General features: G+C 41.2%; 1 protein-coding gene across 4 annotated transcripts in view; it reads right to left on the reverse strand.

Moving 5' to 3' along the window:
* The window catches only part of LOC146780067 (DNA topoisomerase I, mitochondrial-like), a 1,246,550-nt gene that overhangs the window by 144,625 nt on the left and 1,085,638 nt on the right, over window positions 1–16,287 (reverse strand). For all 4 annotated transcript variants that reach the window (XR_014972079.1, XM_085637972.1, XM_085637970.1 and 1 more), the window contains one exon: window positions 10,018–10,161. Coding sequence is in view for 3 of the 4 variants with exons in the window: in XM_085637972.1 (XP_085494098.1) it covers window positions 10,018–10,161 (144 nt within the window). In the remaining variant the exon portion in view is untranslated. The remainder of the gene's footprint in view (window positions 1–10,017; window positions 10,162–16,287) is intronic.

Raw genomic sequence — 16,287 nt, forward strand, 5'->3', positions numbered from 1 at the left:
TTAAATTCGACAATTAGGAATCATGCAAATTCTTGTCCACAGGGAACTAAATAAATAACTTGACTTAGTGTTGAATGGTTCAGGTTTTCTGAGTCAGCAAAGACAATCTGCTAGCAGTTTGTCAATGTCATCAAGTCTGCACAGTCTGTAGAGATTTGCAGTATTTTCCCATAGACCTTCTCAATGTTTATGCAGGATTTATGTCCAACTCCACCAAAAGGAAAATGAAAAAATCACCAAAGCTGCCATGAATGTCCATCCTGGTGGATTTGTTACAGGCATTATCTCAGGCATCAAGGGGTTAAGTCTTCATTCCCAAATCAGACTTCACAACAGAGAAGCAATCTTTTCCTGCAGAACCAAGAAATGGGAGGGCAACCAGAGTCTCAAAGTATCTTCTCAAATTCAGAGAAAAAGTTCTTCCAAAGATCCAAAACAGATGGTCAGGAGTGACTCCATAAAACAGTTAATGACAAAATAGAATGCTCGAGCGCTTTGGAACTTTTCAATTTCTTTTATTCTTATCTTGCAATGGCTCCAAACTATGTTCCAAAACAAATGGCCCAAACACAGGAAACGCTCCTGACCATCTGCTTTGAATGAACGCGTCTCTGAATGGGAGAAGATACTTTGAGACTCTGGTTGCCCTCCTATGTCTTAGTTTTGTAATTTCATGTGATTTGTGGTTTGATGGCAGAGGTACCTGAGGGAGTGTGCACAATTTATGACAAATAAGGTATTGACCTGTGCGGTGCGGTGGGGCCACAACAGCTGATGCAATGGAGGAACTCTTTTCCTGTAGAGACTGAATTGCACAGCTCTTAGGTAGACCCTAGATATACCATGTAAGTCCTACGACTACCTCCACGCTGCTGGATGGTTTGTCGCGCATCAGATTCTTCTGCCATATCATCTTAAATTGAGACCCCTGTTATCTCAAAATATTTTCAAAAAAATGCCATGTCTTACTCAGTCATTCACCCTGTCTCTCCAAAATACCTTCCACAAAATACCTTCCCCAGGCTGCAGCCACTGACGGCGGTCTCTCTCTCCCCTGCTAGACCTTGCAGCTTTTAGGAAACAAGTAACCTTTGCCTATTTGTTCGGAGAATGTGATGTGGAAATACTAACTTTGTTCTGTCCACATTCCGAGTCAACTCCTGCATTGGAGCAGTCAAATTAATGTTTCCTTATCTACCATATATATATATATTTAGATTTGTTGTGTGCCCCTCGCATAAACTGTAATGTACTATAATATTTGATTTTCACAAAAAGAACTAATTGAAAGAATAAGTTCACTTGTTACTTTACGATTTTCTGTGAAATGTAAAATTGTTATTATTTGATCCTGCATCATCTTTAGCGTGCTCTGAGAGGTACTGTAAAAAATGCAAATACATAAATATAACTAAGATAAAAACAAAACTATAAATCATCTCATCCGCAAAGCTGCAGCTTGGTGCGACCTGGTTTAAGCACCACACAGGTGACCAAGTCCTTTGTGGTCACCATCAAGATCTGCACTGTTGCAGACCCCAACTTTGCTCCATGTACTACATTCAACACTTTCTACCATAGATTCATGTACACTAGAGTGTGTAACACACTCAACTGTAATTACAACAAGCTCTCCTGGTACACCTACAATCAGGCAACCATCAGACTGAAGACTAAAAAGTGTAAAGAGAAGTAAACAATAACAAAAAGCAGGCTTTTTGCAGCTATGCACCCTGGATCTGGAACAACATCCGTTTCCTTATGGACCACCCAAAGTTTCTTCAATTTAGGAAAGAGTTGATGACACTTCTTTATAGAAAGAAAAACAAAAGAAACAGTACATCACAATGCAATGCAATAACCAACTACTTCTATCTCTCATTAACTGCATGCTTACCTTTGTCCCTGTACTGCGCTCCGCTGACCTATTGGCTAAGTTCGCACTATACAAATATCACCTACATACAACATTCCCCTCAGAAGTCTTCCAACACTGAACGGACCATGTGGCTCTTCGAAAATGACAGAGCAAGAACTACATTGTTTAATTGAAGGTGAAAAGAGGCCCAACCTATCCGGTTAGTTAAATCCAAGTCAACTCCAGTTAGGATTACAGTGTGACAATACCTACCGGAACCCTCGCCATTCATGCACTAGCAGAGACCATATGTCATTGTCAACAGCAGGGATTCACTAATGGAAATACTACTTAAATGTTCTTCCTCCAGGGCCACCAGTGAAACAAAGTGTGTGGTTACTGCGTTTTCTGCACCGCATTTGATACACATTCCACATACTGCTGAAAAACTAACAGTTTAACAAAGATGGCCTTCCTAGCCCAATCACATCAAAAGTTTCTGGAGGAAAGTTCGACGTGCATAGTGTGCGTCCACGCCAGACAAACCCATTGTGTGCTGGTGACTGACATTTCCCATAAGAAGGGGTGAACATCTACAGCTTGGGTTACTAAAATACCCTTGTATTTTGCCTACGTTAGGATGCTTTATGCATCAGTGTGTTAAAGTGGAAAAAAGGGAGAGAACACAATCGCAGAATTTGAACATTTTGCCGCATAATTTCCCGTTTCTTCCGCAAATTTTAGTCAGCCTTATAATGTAACTTGGTCCTCCACTGTGGCATAATTCCGGTGGTCCTGCTCAAGTGTCACCCATATAAATGCAGCAAGCACTTCTATACAGTTCTGTAACAAATAATTCTTAACTTGCAAAAACACCCTCATGGCTCATGCTTTGTAAAACACTAGAATTAGCGTCAGATTTTCTTACCTCCAGCTACTTCTCTATACATCTAGGATGTCAAAGAGGATTAATAAAGGCGACACAAGTTAAGGATTGTTGCTAATGTTTTGAGGAAAACATTGTCAGGATGTTCCAGATTCGGATAACCTTGGTTGAAGCTTCAAACCGGCAGCATCCTGGCAGACCGCACGGCGGCGGCGCCCTTGGATCAGCTGATGCGGCCTTGAGCTTTCAGAAAGAAATTAACCCCAGGGTCGGAGCTTCACGTTTTAAGTGCCCAGCTCTTTATGCAGCCCATAAAGTGTGCTTAGGTTGGAGTAAACACCGAACGCTTGAACAGCCTCTCTGGGGGATGGCACTTGGAAACTTTCAGCTCACATCATTTGACTGGGAAATTGCATCTGACCGCTGAGCTAACCTGCTCGGAACGTTAGAGTGCAACTATAAAGGAAATATTGCCACTAATAGGATTACTGCACATTTGTAATGTTTAATGGGCTCAATTATTAATGTTGTTAATCAGCCTTCCGGTTCAAGGAAGCGTCTCTGCTGTCAGACTTCTTAATTGACCAACAAAAAGTACAAGGCTCATTGGTGTCACCCAAATATAGGGGTTCGAAATTAACAGCAGACAAAAGTTTGCAGCTGAGGACGTGAGAAGAAGAAGGATAAACTCTCATTTCGCTTTTTAGATGGCTGTGATGCCAACCCAGCAACAGATGAGGGAATCGCATCTTTCCTCTCGTTCAAAGACGACCCGACTACTCCTTGACACATGGCACGTTGCAATCCGCTACTAGGTGGAAACCAAAGCAAGGGATAACTTTGCATCATGGTGCAAAGCGTGTAAAAGAATCCAGCCAGAATGTGCCTGCAAGAACAAACAAAAATTGGCAACGCCAATAGGTCTGGCATCGCCTTCCAGCCTTTTAAATCTGCCAATAGTTGTTCCGTTTTCTCCAAGATTTGTTTTTTAGATGTTAATGCTGGATGAGCCTTATAGCCCGCCATAGTGGGCTATGCCAGCCATTAAAGGTCTTCTCCAGCGTTAAAGGGCGTGGGCCTTTAACAAGGGAGCGGAATTTTAATTCCGGTATGGCCCAGCTATGTTTGGCAATAAGGCTATAAGAACATTCTGCCACTAGAGGTCAGAATGCTCTAACAAACAAAACAAAGGCCTCACTGACCCGAGGGATTTAAATACCCTCGGGCTCCTTGAGTTCTTTGTTCACAGCAACAACGTTGGAAGGTTGGAGCTCCAGGCTTCTACCGGCCACTAGAAGCCAAGAAAGAGCACTCAATTGTTTTCAATGGCACTCCCAACATTCCAATGTCCTATTTTAACAATAAAATGTGAAATCTTTGGTCTTGAAAAGTACACAATGCCATAGTAATGCCTGGCACTTCATGGGAGTACATTGTGCACAGATTTGCTCCTTGTGAAAGGGCAAAAAATCGTCACTCTCAGTGAAGTGAGCCAACGGCTGAAGTGGGCTCACCCACGTTGTAGTCGCTGGAAAAAAAAATATGAATGGCAACAGACCTATGGATAAAGGGACAGCTGAGAGCCCCTATAAATATTTTATATTTAATACATCAGCGATGTTATCATTAGTCATTGCAATAATATAAAACGAAGACTACTGTTTCAAAACAAACCACTGGAATTCACCAGTTGTATCTTAAAATCTTCCTTCTTTTCTTCTGCGTGCTGCTCCACAATTTCATTGATCAACGTCAGACATGATAGACATTACGGGATATATGCGCTTAAAATTAACCGAGTTAAATTACTGAGCTAAATTGGTCTCAAGACTAATCTTCCTCCCAGTGGCATAACGAAAATTGAGTCCCCTTCCCCTGGAAAGTAGATGGAGGGGGTCCCCACGCTCTGGCCCAGTCAGGAGCTCTCAGACCAGGGGCCTGCCGCCAAAGCACAGAGGCAGCAACCGCAGGGGTAATGATAAGCCATTGTTCCCTTCAAAGGCATATTTTGTACATCACTCCTTACCTGGGTTCCTAGTGGCTTTGTGAAATGGGCAACAAAGCGGCAAGAGATTTTTGGGGAGGTGCATAAGGTGAAGACATAAGGGATCCTCTTCTGCTAATGCCTACTATTGGTCGAACTTCGAGGCACCTGCGTCAGCATTTCTATAATGTGTTTCATATCCACTACACACAGCAGTGCGCCTCTGAACAGCTTCTAAGCCCCTGCACCTTCTTCTGTAATATATTGTGGACGCAATGATTCTCAGGTGCATTGAGCTCCGCCCCCATGAAAATAATGGAACTCCTTTTAATTGAACTGGCGCATATTATGTAAGGCGCATTACAACCATTTGGGGCACCTTATGTAATGCCAAAGTGCTTTGGGGCTGCATACAACAGGGTTGCGTGCCTGCTGCACCGTCGGGGCTCTTGAATGTTACAGCACCTGGTATATCCTTCATGCAACATCGCCAAGATCATTTGTAATTGTGTTATTTCTTTTCAGGAAAATCTTTTTTGTGCTACTGGAATTTCGAATAGATTTTGTTTTATTGTGAACACTTTATTGAGGAGTCATTTATTATTTTTATTATTTTCAGTGCTCTTACCTTTTTCTCTGCCCAGATTTGTGGTTCTGTTAGCACTTACTGGTTATATTTTTACTCAGCCGAAACAAGGTCATATGTAGCATGTCATACAGAGAAATCCTGTGACCTCTTATGTTTGCAATATACCGGTCTAAGAGTTCATAGGGTCCTAAAGCAATTTTCTGTATGCCTTAATGTATATTTAATTGGATAGGAGATATGTACATCATTTAATGATTGGCTTGCATGCAAATCAAACAATTAAATGTTTATACACCGGGAGATGCACGATAGACCAGATTACCAAAGGTGTCATTAATGAAGCTAATGAGGGCTCGCGCAATCATAGGGGTGCGACATCACTTCCTGTGACATCGCTCCATGTCCTTGCGCATTTACAGAACTAATTAGTTCCCTCCCTTACATCTCTTTGGACTTGTGCCCTGCACGCATCAATAGCGGTGCAAATGGATTTGCCCTGTTTTTGTTCCAATTTTAAGTTCCTGCGATCTGGAACCAGATGTTCCATTTCACACATGAGATGGTTCACGCTTGCCACAGTTTTTAGAGTTCATCATTTTATGCCGCAGCGCATCCAAGTGATGAAAAGTCATCATTTCCAATTCGAAATGTCTGGCGAGGCATTTTGAAAAAGTCTCCTTTAAACTACTGTGCACGACCAACAGTTTCTGCCCAATGACCTTCCAAGTAGGTCAGTCCTCTTCTGATAGAATAGTGTGTTTTGTGTTTTCGTCCCTTTCTACTACTATTTGTAGTTTTAAGCTTAACTAGAAGCAAAAACAGCTCCTCTCCGAAGGCAGAATGATCCTTCATTATGTAGTAATGTGTGGTTTTGCTTTGTTGTACAACTCCTATTGGGGTACAGAAAAGTAGAAATCTAACTTAGAGTTAATTCTGCAAGTATTGCTTCCAGCCACAAATCAGGATACATAGATGCTCAGAAAGTTTCTGTTTTTAGGTTTCACCTAGACAGTGCATGTGCTGTCTCTGCGAGACGTTTGTTTACATACAGTGGGCGTGCAGCCCACCCATACCTTACTGTTTGTTAGCTTCCGAGTCACTCATTTGCTTCCCTCCCGTGTGTCACGGCATGCAGACGTCATGTCCTCCTCTGTGTTTAGCCCTCCCACGGTGCATGGGCCAAGTACTTGTGTTCACCCGCTGCTCCCGTTTGAGGAGCTATTTTTTTCTGTTCAAGCACTCCATATGAGGCTTGAGTTTTCAGTTCAACCCTCGCATCCATGTTGTTTCTATTCACTCCCACACTCCGCCCCTTCCACGTTGCTTCTTTTTACTCCCATCCCCTACCCTGTACTCTGAGCTGCTGCGCTCCACTCTGCGTCACGCTGCAACACTCTATTCCTCCCCAGGACACACTATGCCACTCCAGGCCACACCACTTCACGCTGCTGTACAACATGGCTAAAACACATTGGCAAAGCAAATAGGTCTCAAGTAGGCAAAAGCCAATAGGTCTTGCACAGACAAAACCTATTTGCTTTGCCAATGCTTGTTCATAATTGCAAATTTCATTTGATTTCAATGTACTAGTCATAGGAGCACAGTATTTTGTGATGGGATGAAGCATGTGGTGTGCTAAGAAGCCCCGTGTGGTCCCTGCTGCAGGTCTCTCAGATGGTGTGTCACTTGGACAGTGGGTCATCGGTTTGGCCAGGGAAGAAGGATCCTTGGCATGCCCGGGCTGCATGCCCTTCAAGGTACCCAGGCCACTTCTCCCTCAAGTGCGCCTGCACCGTGAACAGGAGCTGGGCCTAAATGCTGGCCAGGAGTGTGGTTTATTTAAAAGGTACGTTTGAGGATGCACGAAGGTGTCACAATGCAACTTTAAAAACACACATAGGAAAGCTGCGCTGACTCAACGGGGGAACAGCTCCAAAGCCTTTAACGTGTCCCCTACCATCTGGCCACCACAACATTGCGTTAATGGTCAACCCACTCGTCTAGGGGAGAGGGAGTTTATAGAGACGCATATTGGATTGGTGGACAACAGCAGAGGTGAAGTCAACTACTTAAAGTTGGAACACTGATCCCGTTGAAACAGGATTTTCAGCTCTTTTCCAATCTCCACAAAGTTTCATTTAAAAGAACGGACAGCAGTCCAATCGATACTGGAAAAGGAAGGTAAGGAGCGACCACCACTGATCTAGATCTATAATGCATGTTCTCATTTAGATCCATTCCTTTTGAATATGAGATTAGCAATAGTCCATTTCAATGGTGGTATATGAGCAAGTGGCTGGAGGAGAGCAAAGCGTGTACAATTAATTAACAAAACACTAAAGAAACCTGCACATAGCTCCATCAATCAGAAGCACTAGATCCTGAACCACAGCAAGCAAGGGTAACACAAAAGCAGGAAGTAGCTAAATTAACCTCTTACAAGCAAGGACGATGTGCCACAAGTAACTAAAAATTTCTACCACCGATGTGGCAGACTATGCCAACTCAAGACCATATCTTTCACTCATCAGGAACACTAAGTATGAGAGACAGAAAGTCACAAATTCAACAAACATAGCAACTGCTACAGGAGGCGGGAAGCAAAAGAGAGCACACAGCCGGAGTGTAGAAACAAGTGAGATCCATGACATTGTGACTATGTACAACTTTGACCACACTAGAAACTAGAAGCAAAATACACTGCTGTGGCCACTGACTGTCAAACTCTTTACCGTGTTTCACTTTTTGTTATCCGAGATTTTGTATATGATGTCACGTAAAATGTAATAAGTGATGTAATATGCAAGGTAATAAGCAGTGCATGACGTTGTGCAAATTATGGTTAGTTTACTGAACTGCAACTGGCTAATTTTAGTGCTTTTTTGTTTATTTGAAATGTAATGACCAGTGTAATTTTTGACTGTATTTTTTCAGCGAATTTCAGAGTTACAAAAAAAAAAAAAACCATGATGGGCAAAACAAACCTTAACTTGACTTTAATCTTTGACGTTTTAGAATCTGTCTATCAATCAATCACATAGTGGCTGTCACCACTGTGTAGTTACAGTTAGGTCAGAGTTTCCATAGGAAGAGATTTGTTTTTTGCTGATGACGTTAGTACTGTTTGACAAATCTACATTTAACTTTCCCAAAAATTATAATTCACCTCCGCTTCCATCTGGAAAGTTTTGGGTGGTCTATCAGGAAGTGGCCAAGAAAATGGGGGGTCTAAAAACAGATTTTTCCATTTTAATTCCCATAACAAACATCAGTCACTGATACAGAAAAAACATTTGAATGAAATTGCATCAAATTTGGCAAAACATTAGAACTTTACTCCAAATTTGTGCTTTTCATGATTTGCTGTAAATCCCTTCAGCTGTTGCAGAAATTTGTGTTTCAAGAGGTGGGCAGAGTATTCATGAGATGCCCAAAAGAAATTGTTACAACCGGATGGTTGGTACTGCAGGAGCCCTACTATACAGAAAATTATCAAAACTATGGCCCTCTGATTAGCCAAGGGAGATTTTTCCTCTGTTGGCCTTTCAGTGTACTCTGCAATCTGATTAGCCATCTGCAACTTGAAAGAAAATATTGCAGTGGCCAATACAGGACTTGCAGACTGTTTCCATGTCCTGGAATAAAAAAATAATAACAAATAGTATAAAGGGACCGGGTAGGGATACCATAAAGACTGTCTTCAAGGGAGCACTTGCCCATTTGTAGGTGGCTGCTCCCCTCTCTCTGGTGCCTACTGGGTGGATCCATGCTTGGGGGTTCACGATTCAGATGGGATTCCAAAGCATACCATCCACTAGAAAGAGGTACCGCTGGAAATAGGGCTTAGAAAGAAGGTGGGTGTAAAGCCACACTGTAGTCCATATGTGACATATGACATTTTGCCAGTGCAACACTGTCTGCATCATATTACGCTAAGCAATTGGAATTTGCCATGTATTACCCTGTTTAAGTGGCAGAGGGTGTGAACTGGGAGGTGCTTAGCAGCCTTCCAGTAAATATATGCCAATAAACAGACAAAACAAGGAAGTAAGCTTTCCAATGCCATGCCTATGGCAGTCCTGCTTGGACTATTCACTCGTTTCTTCCTTTTTTTTGCATTGTCAGTGATGCAGTACAGATGCATCTTAGATATGAACTACATGTTTAATTCCTATCATTTATTTGTGAAGTACACAGAATAGGTATAATTGGGTGATGTTGTCATTGTGCACATGTATACATATTTTTGCTTCTTTGGCGTTTTCTGGGTCTGCATGCATGTGTGCATAAATCCTTTGTGTGCATTTATACCTGAAATAGCAGCATGCTGTGCAAACTCATATGTACATTTTCTGTGTGTCTCTATAGTGTTGCCAGTCCATGTGTGCCCTTTGCCCAGGCTGATAAGCTACAGCAGCATATTTCATGTATAATGTACCTCAAACAAGACCCCCATCTCTTTTAAGCTTGAGGGTTCATCCAGCTTCATCCAGCCTTGAACCACCGTAAAATATAGTTGTTTCAAGATGGACTTCAGTCACTCAAGAATACAAGAGCCAAAGAGTTTGATATTACTGTACACCATGAGAAGTGAGGGAGCACACCATAGTGGAACTATCATTCTCTTTGTTATTTTTAGACCAGGCAATGGATGACTAGGGCCTCTCTGCAGTTTCCAGTTCCTCAGACCATTTTCTGACCTTGTCAATGAAGTAAAGCGCCACTGCCCGCTGTCTCAGCTTCATCTCCTTGGACTTCCAGTCCTCGCGATACTGAGCTCGTATCCGGTCCACACAAACCTTCAGTTTCCGGGCTATCTCATACTTCTCCCAGTCTTTTTCTCCCTGCCAAAACAAGAAATAATGTGTTCACATATTGGAGGAATACTCCTTATGTCATTTATTCACAATAGCCTTTGACCACTTCTGTATTTCAGCACTTCACTCAGTTACTCAACCACACTGCAGCATCAGGATTGTGTCCATTAATTATTGGCGACATCAAGGTCAAGAGTGAGTGTTTTAACTGTTTCTTTTATATGTTCATTCATTCTTAAGGTTTAGCCCAGCTAACAATACCAACCATAAAACAATTATACAAAGTCCAAACAACGGTGCTAACAAATATTAAACACTACCATTTTATCATAAAAAATAGCACTTACAAACTAGACACAGATGCATTCTTCCAGTGAACCCCCAGACAAATACAATCCACAGAATGAGAGACTAATGAAGTGGGCAAGTGATGAAAACAAAGAAATGCTGGTCTACAGATCCTAAAAATGCTCCTACTCGAGTACAGCTGCTATCTATTTATGTTGTATTATTTGTATCATCTTCAAAAGCACATAAAATGCCTTCATGGTTTGAGGCAACTTGACACATGGACAGAGACAAACATGTTGTGAAAAAACCCAATCCTTAGGAAAAGATAGCTTATTCCAATCCATAACATACATATGGACCTGACAGTGCCCAAGTAAGGATCCGATTCACGTCATTTTTTAATCCAAATAGGAGATCTAACTGCGCATTTGCTAAGGTTGCCCGATTCCCTACTTAGGTGCTTCTCTTCCATGAAGGCGGTTTAACCCACATCTTATAGTTCTTAACTACGGCCCAGGGGAATCATAACCGTCAGCGCCCCTATTTCCACACAAATTTCCTTTACAGTTAAGCAACTGAAATGTGTTACTAGCCTCCACATTCATAAAACATTTAATTAGTTCTCTGTTCAACTGGGTTGCAGGATTTGACCACACACAAATCCACAACAACAAGGGTGCCATCAATATTTCATCTCTCAGTGAGCAAAGACATCTCCTCCTTGCATGAAAAAAGGAGGAGCTTTGGGGGTAAACTCAAAAGAAGTCTACAAAACCTATTTTATTAACTTGAAGTGAAGATGTTTCAGGAAATAATCCTAATCATATGTTATAATTGTGATATACTGTCTTCTGGGGTTTATTTATCATTCTATATGCAATACCGAAAACTACCTCTAGAGACTGAACAAAGTTCCATCTCCCATTGTGCAACAATTAGAACCATCATTACAGTTATCTAAAAGCCTTCCCAGCTAAGCAAAGGCCCGCAAATGTTCCAAGGGTTTGTTCTCAATGTAAAAGGTTTTGTTTTTAATGGACTTTCAGTCCATAGTTAATATAAGAGTTTGGCAAAGTTAGCATCCTTGTCATCTATGAAAAGGTTTAATTATCAATGTTTTTCTTTAATCCATATAGATCCTAGCCATAAGCATGGCCATGTCCACATACCTTAATGCAGAAGTACATTTTCTTCCTTTACAAAATAAAGAGTATGCAGGCCAGCACAAATCCTTGGTGGTATATCTGGACATTCAGCATGCAGACCAGATCTGACCTTAGCATTTGTGTTGCAGGGTGAGAGCACAACAAACTAATTAGTGCTTGTAAGAAATGGGATTATTTTGTGTGGGAGACTACCTACCTCAAGGACTAAACACAAACCTTGTCAGGGTGAACCCTCAAAGTCAATAAATTAATCTGAGCTCAACCTCATGGGAGCTGTGGCACAGAGCAGACAGGCTTTACATAGGGCAATATACCAGGTATTTATGCAGTACCAAGACAGTAAATAAAGTCAAAATGCAAAACGATAAAAATGCAAAACGATAAAAATGCAAAACTGAATTAGAAAAATAAAATAAAATGTAATAAACAAAATCACAAATCAATTAACGGACTGAAGAGATGAGAATTTCTACAGTTGTAAGTTGGAATAGCTCCAAAAATCAAAGTATCAACAACAGTCAATGGTCCACTGGAACATAGGTGCAATTTGACACTGACCATGAAGGAAAGCTGGTCCAATAAACCATCCACGTTTGTCCGGGTCAAAGATTTTCCTTTCTGATTTTAGTCTTTTAAGTCCCAATCCACCATAGGAGTACCCTTCTACAGCCTCTCAGGACCTCAGGGGAGGCACTTACAGCTATACAAGGTGTCAGGAAGAACCCAACAGTAGTGTATAGTCCTGGTCCCAATGGTCAGTTGCAGGAGAAGCCTCTTATAGCTTGTTTTATCCCTGTGGCTTGAACAGGTGGTCAGCCATCAGACCCCTCAAATCTTGCATATGAAAGAGAGGGGTTCAATCATTACGGACTCTTTTCAGGTCACAGACAGCAGGTATAGTCTTTGTTCTTCCTCCTGTTCAGGACTGTTCTCAAGTGGGTGCCTGAAGGTGCCACATTTATGCCTGGCATGAGCTAGTGGGTAGGATGGACTCATGGGCTCAGCATAACGAGTGGGGTAAACGTCCCCGATGCAACTCTACCCACTTTTGGCATTTTCAAGATCCAACAATATTTGGCCACACTAAACCTGTGTTCTGAGGGCTGGGATGAGTGTGGGGAGTGTACTAATGGTAAGCTTAGCATCCTCGCACCTCATACACAAAAAAACAAGTTTAGTGTAGTAACTCTACCCACAATAAATCCAGAGTTAATTGTGGTAGAACAGCCAGACAGTGGATACCCAAAAACAGTTTTGGCATCCTGTTGTCCTTACTTTAAAGTGCACCAAAGTGTTGTAAACCCAGCAGAACGGTCATGCAGAATTTGGCCTTCAAGCAGGAGTTGACATTCAAGCACATTTTGACACTTTAATTTAAAAAAGATGTCCACAGCACATTTGCATATTCGGTTGTGTTTAGAAGAGTGATCCCTGGCCAGGTCAGCCTACTGTTAGCTTCTGGGTGGCACTTTCTACTTTTTTACACTTATTAAAATGCTAATTACTGGCTAGCAAAAGTGGGAGATCAACTGCAATTTAGGTACCAGGGACTTCAAGAAGGGAACCGAACAGTTAGTTTTCCTGACAACTTAATAAAAGTGCAACTTTACCATTGGATTGCATTTTTAGGAGCCATTATAAATAGTAGTTTAATATTTTATTTTGTATCTGGTCCCATTCTAGAGATACAGTATTAGGATTTTGAATATGTACTTTGGTGTTCTACATAGGACAGCTAAGCTTGCAACAGAAAAAAAAGCTTTTGGGTACTAGTCACTGCAAAGACATGTTAACGTGAAACTTCTTCATGTCCTACTTTTAAATACCATGCACCCTGCCTTGTAGCTGACCAGGCCTACATAGGAGTAAATTATTAATATTTAAAAGGGAGGTTTTGATCTCTCAAAATGGTTTATTTCAATGGGTCAGATTGCAGCTTTTACATTGCTACAGCCAGGCTGCGCCGGTGGAGCTGAAGCCATGTTTGCAGTCAGTGTAGTGAATGGAACTCTAGGTGTTGCAGCTCAATGGTGACATTTAAATTCTAGACCTGGTTACACCTTGTACATTATAATAGGACCTTATAGATTAGTTAAAAATACCAATTAGGAATACGCCAATTGGACCACATTGATGAGGGGACTATAGGCACTTCACCTCTAGTTAGCAGTGGTATAGAACCCAGAGAATTAAATTTAGAAGAAATATAGGGTCTAACAAAAGTCAAACAAATACGGTGTGACCACATGAGGTCAGATTTCCTTTAGAGCTGAATCCATTCTCAAATTAGAAAGCATTTAATAGTTTAGATGCACTTACTTACTACTTAGTCAATGGCTATACTGAGGCACACGAAACCCAACTACATCAAGAACCATAGACCACAGTATACTTAGTTATAAGTAATTGTAGATTGAGCACTGCTGGACCACTCTCAGTCCAGCCCTAGAGCATTACTGGGTTTCAAGAACAATCCCTTTCTCCTGGGCCTACATCAGGATCCTATTAACTGGAATCCTGTAAACCTACGTGGCTGTCGAATCAATGGGCAATATTGTTTGGTCACACCTAGGATCTCCACTATTCCTCTTGATAAAAATGGGTTCATAGACTGAATTAAGGGAATTGTAACCCTTCTAAGAGCATTTAATACATTTGGAATGTTACATGTCTAAATGTCTGTATTGGACTTTGACATTTACCCGAATGACTGATATAGTCTTGATTACTGTTATGTATATTTTTTTTAAAAAGCAATCCAGGTCTCTGGGGTAATATTTAGTTTTAAAGTTAGGCAGCATTCTGTCTAGAAAACAAATTCTACAGAAGCCTGCTGAGTTTTTGCGCTATGCATCCTTTCCAGGTATGTCCAGGTCTTGCTCTAATACCCTTCCAGCGAAAACATACCACTTGCTCATAAGATTTTCTTCTACAAGTCCACACTTCTTCCTTATTCCGGGAGGAAAACATGACGATAGTTCGGATTTGCTTTGTGTAATCAGCTTGTAGATAGAACCTGGGGCTCCTGTTTGGCAATTACAGTGCATCAGATTGGATATCCAAAATGGATCTGGAGCTGGTGTTGTCAATCTAATTATCCAGACGATAAGATATGCTGCAAGGATTCCTCAAACCATAACTATATTTGGAGTCACATCTGTCTACTGCAGCCTTACACCACCCTCAGCAACACTGCATTCTGTTTGCAGGACAAGAACAACTGAACCTCAAGCCATTAATATGTTGTGATCACTTAAGGTTTTAATTAGGACTCCATTAACTAACTTTTTTGTCTTTTTGGGTAAAATGTAGCCAATTTGCCTAAGGTATCACAGTTAAGTTAGACCAGCATCCAGATTAAAAGCCCTCCCTTTGCTCACCCATGGATAGAAGGGGCAGTAGTGAGGAAAGATGGCATTCATTGTTGACCCACGTGTCTTGTAATACAATACTATCCATACAAACTCTGCCCACAGACTAATATTTATTTAGAACAGATAAACAATGTTCCAAGAAATGTTTTTATTTGTTGTTTTTTGTTAGTTGATATTTATGTCTTTATACCCTTTAGGGGGAACCTCCATCTTTCCTGCCGTCTTGTTTCAGAATTCTCATAACTGAAATCCTTTTCTTATATATATTTGGCAGTTGTTCAGCAGTAACAGCTTAACAAAATCATGCATCCTTCCATCACAAAATATGGTCCATTGAACACAATTCCCTAGGGACCTTACATTTTATATTATGTTTTGGTGGTTGGTAGTATCACTAACATTCACTATCACCAACACTGAAAAAGGTATATTTTCGTTTGCTAATGACATTGGTGCCATTTGTGGAATTTGGATAACATTGGCAGACAAGTGACACAACTGGCTGTGTTTTGTCGTGCCAAGATTTGTGCAGATCCGTGCTGGTAAGGAAATATTTATGGTCTCCCATAACAGTTATGCTCCCATTCTAGTTTATGTATGATTCTTTACTCTCTGCCCCAATAAAGACTACAGAAAATAATTTTAAAAAGCATCAACCTCAACAAGAAGAGACAGCCCTGCATTTCAAAGAATCCACATTTTCTGGAAATGACATCCATGGTTTTATGCCAAAACCCTCTTTAAAATAGCCAGAAAATCAGAGCTTATTTTCCAGTACCACAGGAAGTGACACTACTACATTTCCAAACAGCCATTTCTTTAAGAAATGACATTACTTCCTCCCTATTCCACTCTTCAAATAACTCCTCTGGGCTTACTACCACCGGGGTGCCCCTAGCAAAGGGCAGACACAGATACAGGCATTGCTTGTTTTGGCCTGCTAGAGTCAAGCAGGGCCTTGGGAAAAGAACTACTACTTTACTGCAATATACAAGTTAAAATCATATGCATCACTCAGCACCTCAGCTCCGCCCATCCCCACATTCACACCAAGACCTAGACAACACGTGCACTCACATAGCATCCTCACAAAACATAATCCTAACCACATATACACCCCACTAATCACCACACACTCTCAAACTATCAAACATACATTTCAACACATGCTCTATAATATATGCTCTGCAGTGCTCCAGACATCATAGACCTCATCACCTCAATGCTCTCACCATAGAAAACTGGTTCTCCTCCACATCCAAGATGTCCTTGTCTTAACAGGATAAAGGATCTATCATACAGACAATAAGCATCAGATTGAA

The sequence above is a fragment of the Triturus cristatus genome, chromosome 12, assembly GCF_964204655.1.
Source record: "Triturus cristatus chromosome 12, aTriCri1.1, whole genome shotgun sequence".
Classification (NCBI taxonomy): Eukaryota; Metazoa; Chordata; class Amphibia; order Caudata; family Salamandridae; genus Triturus; species Triturus cristatus.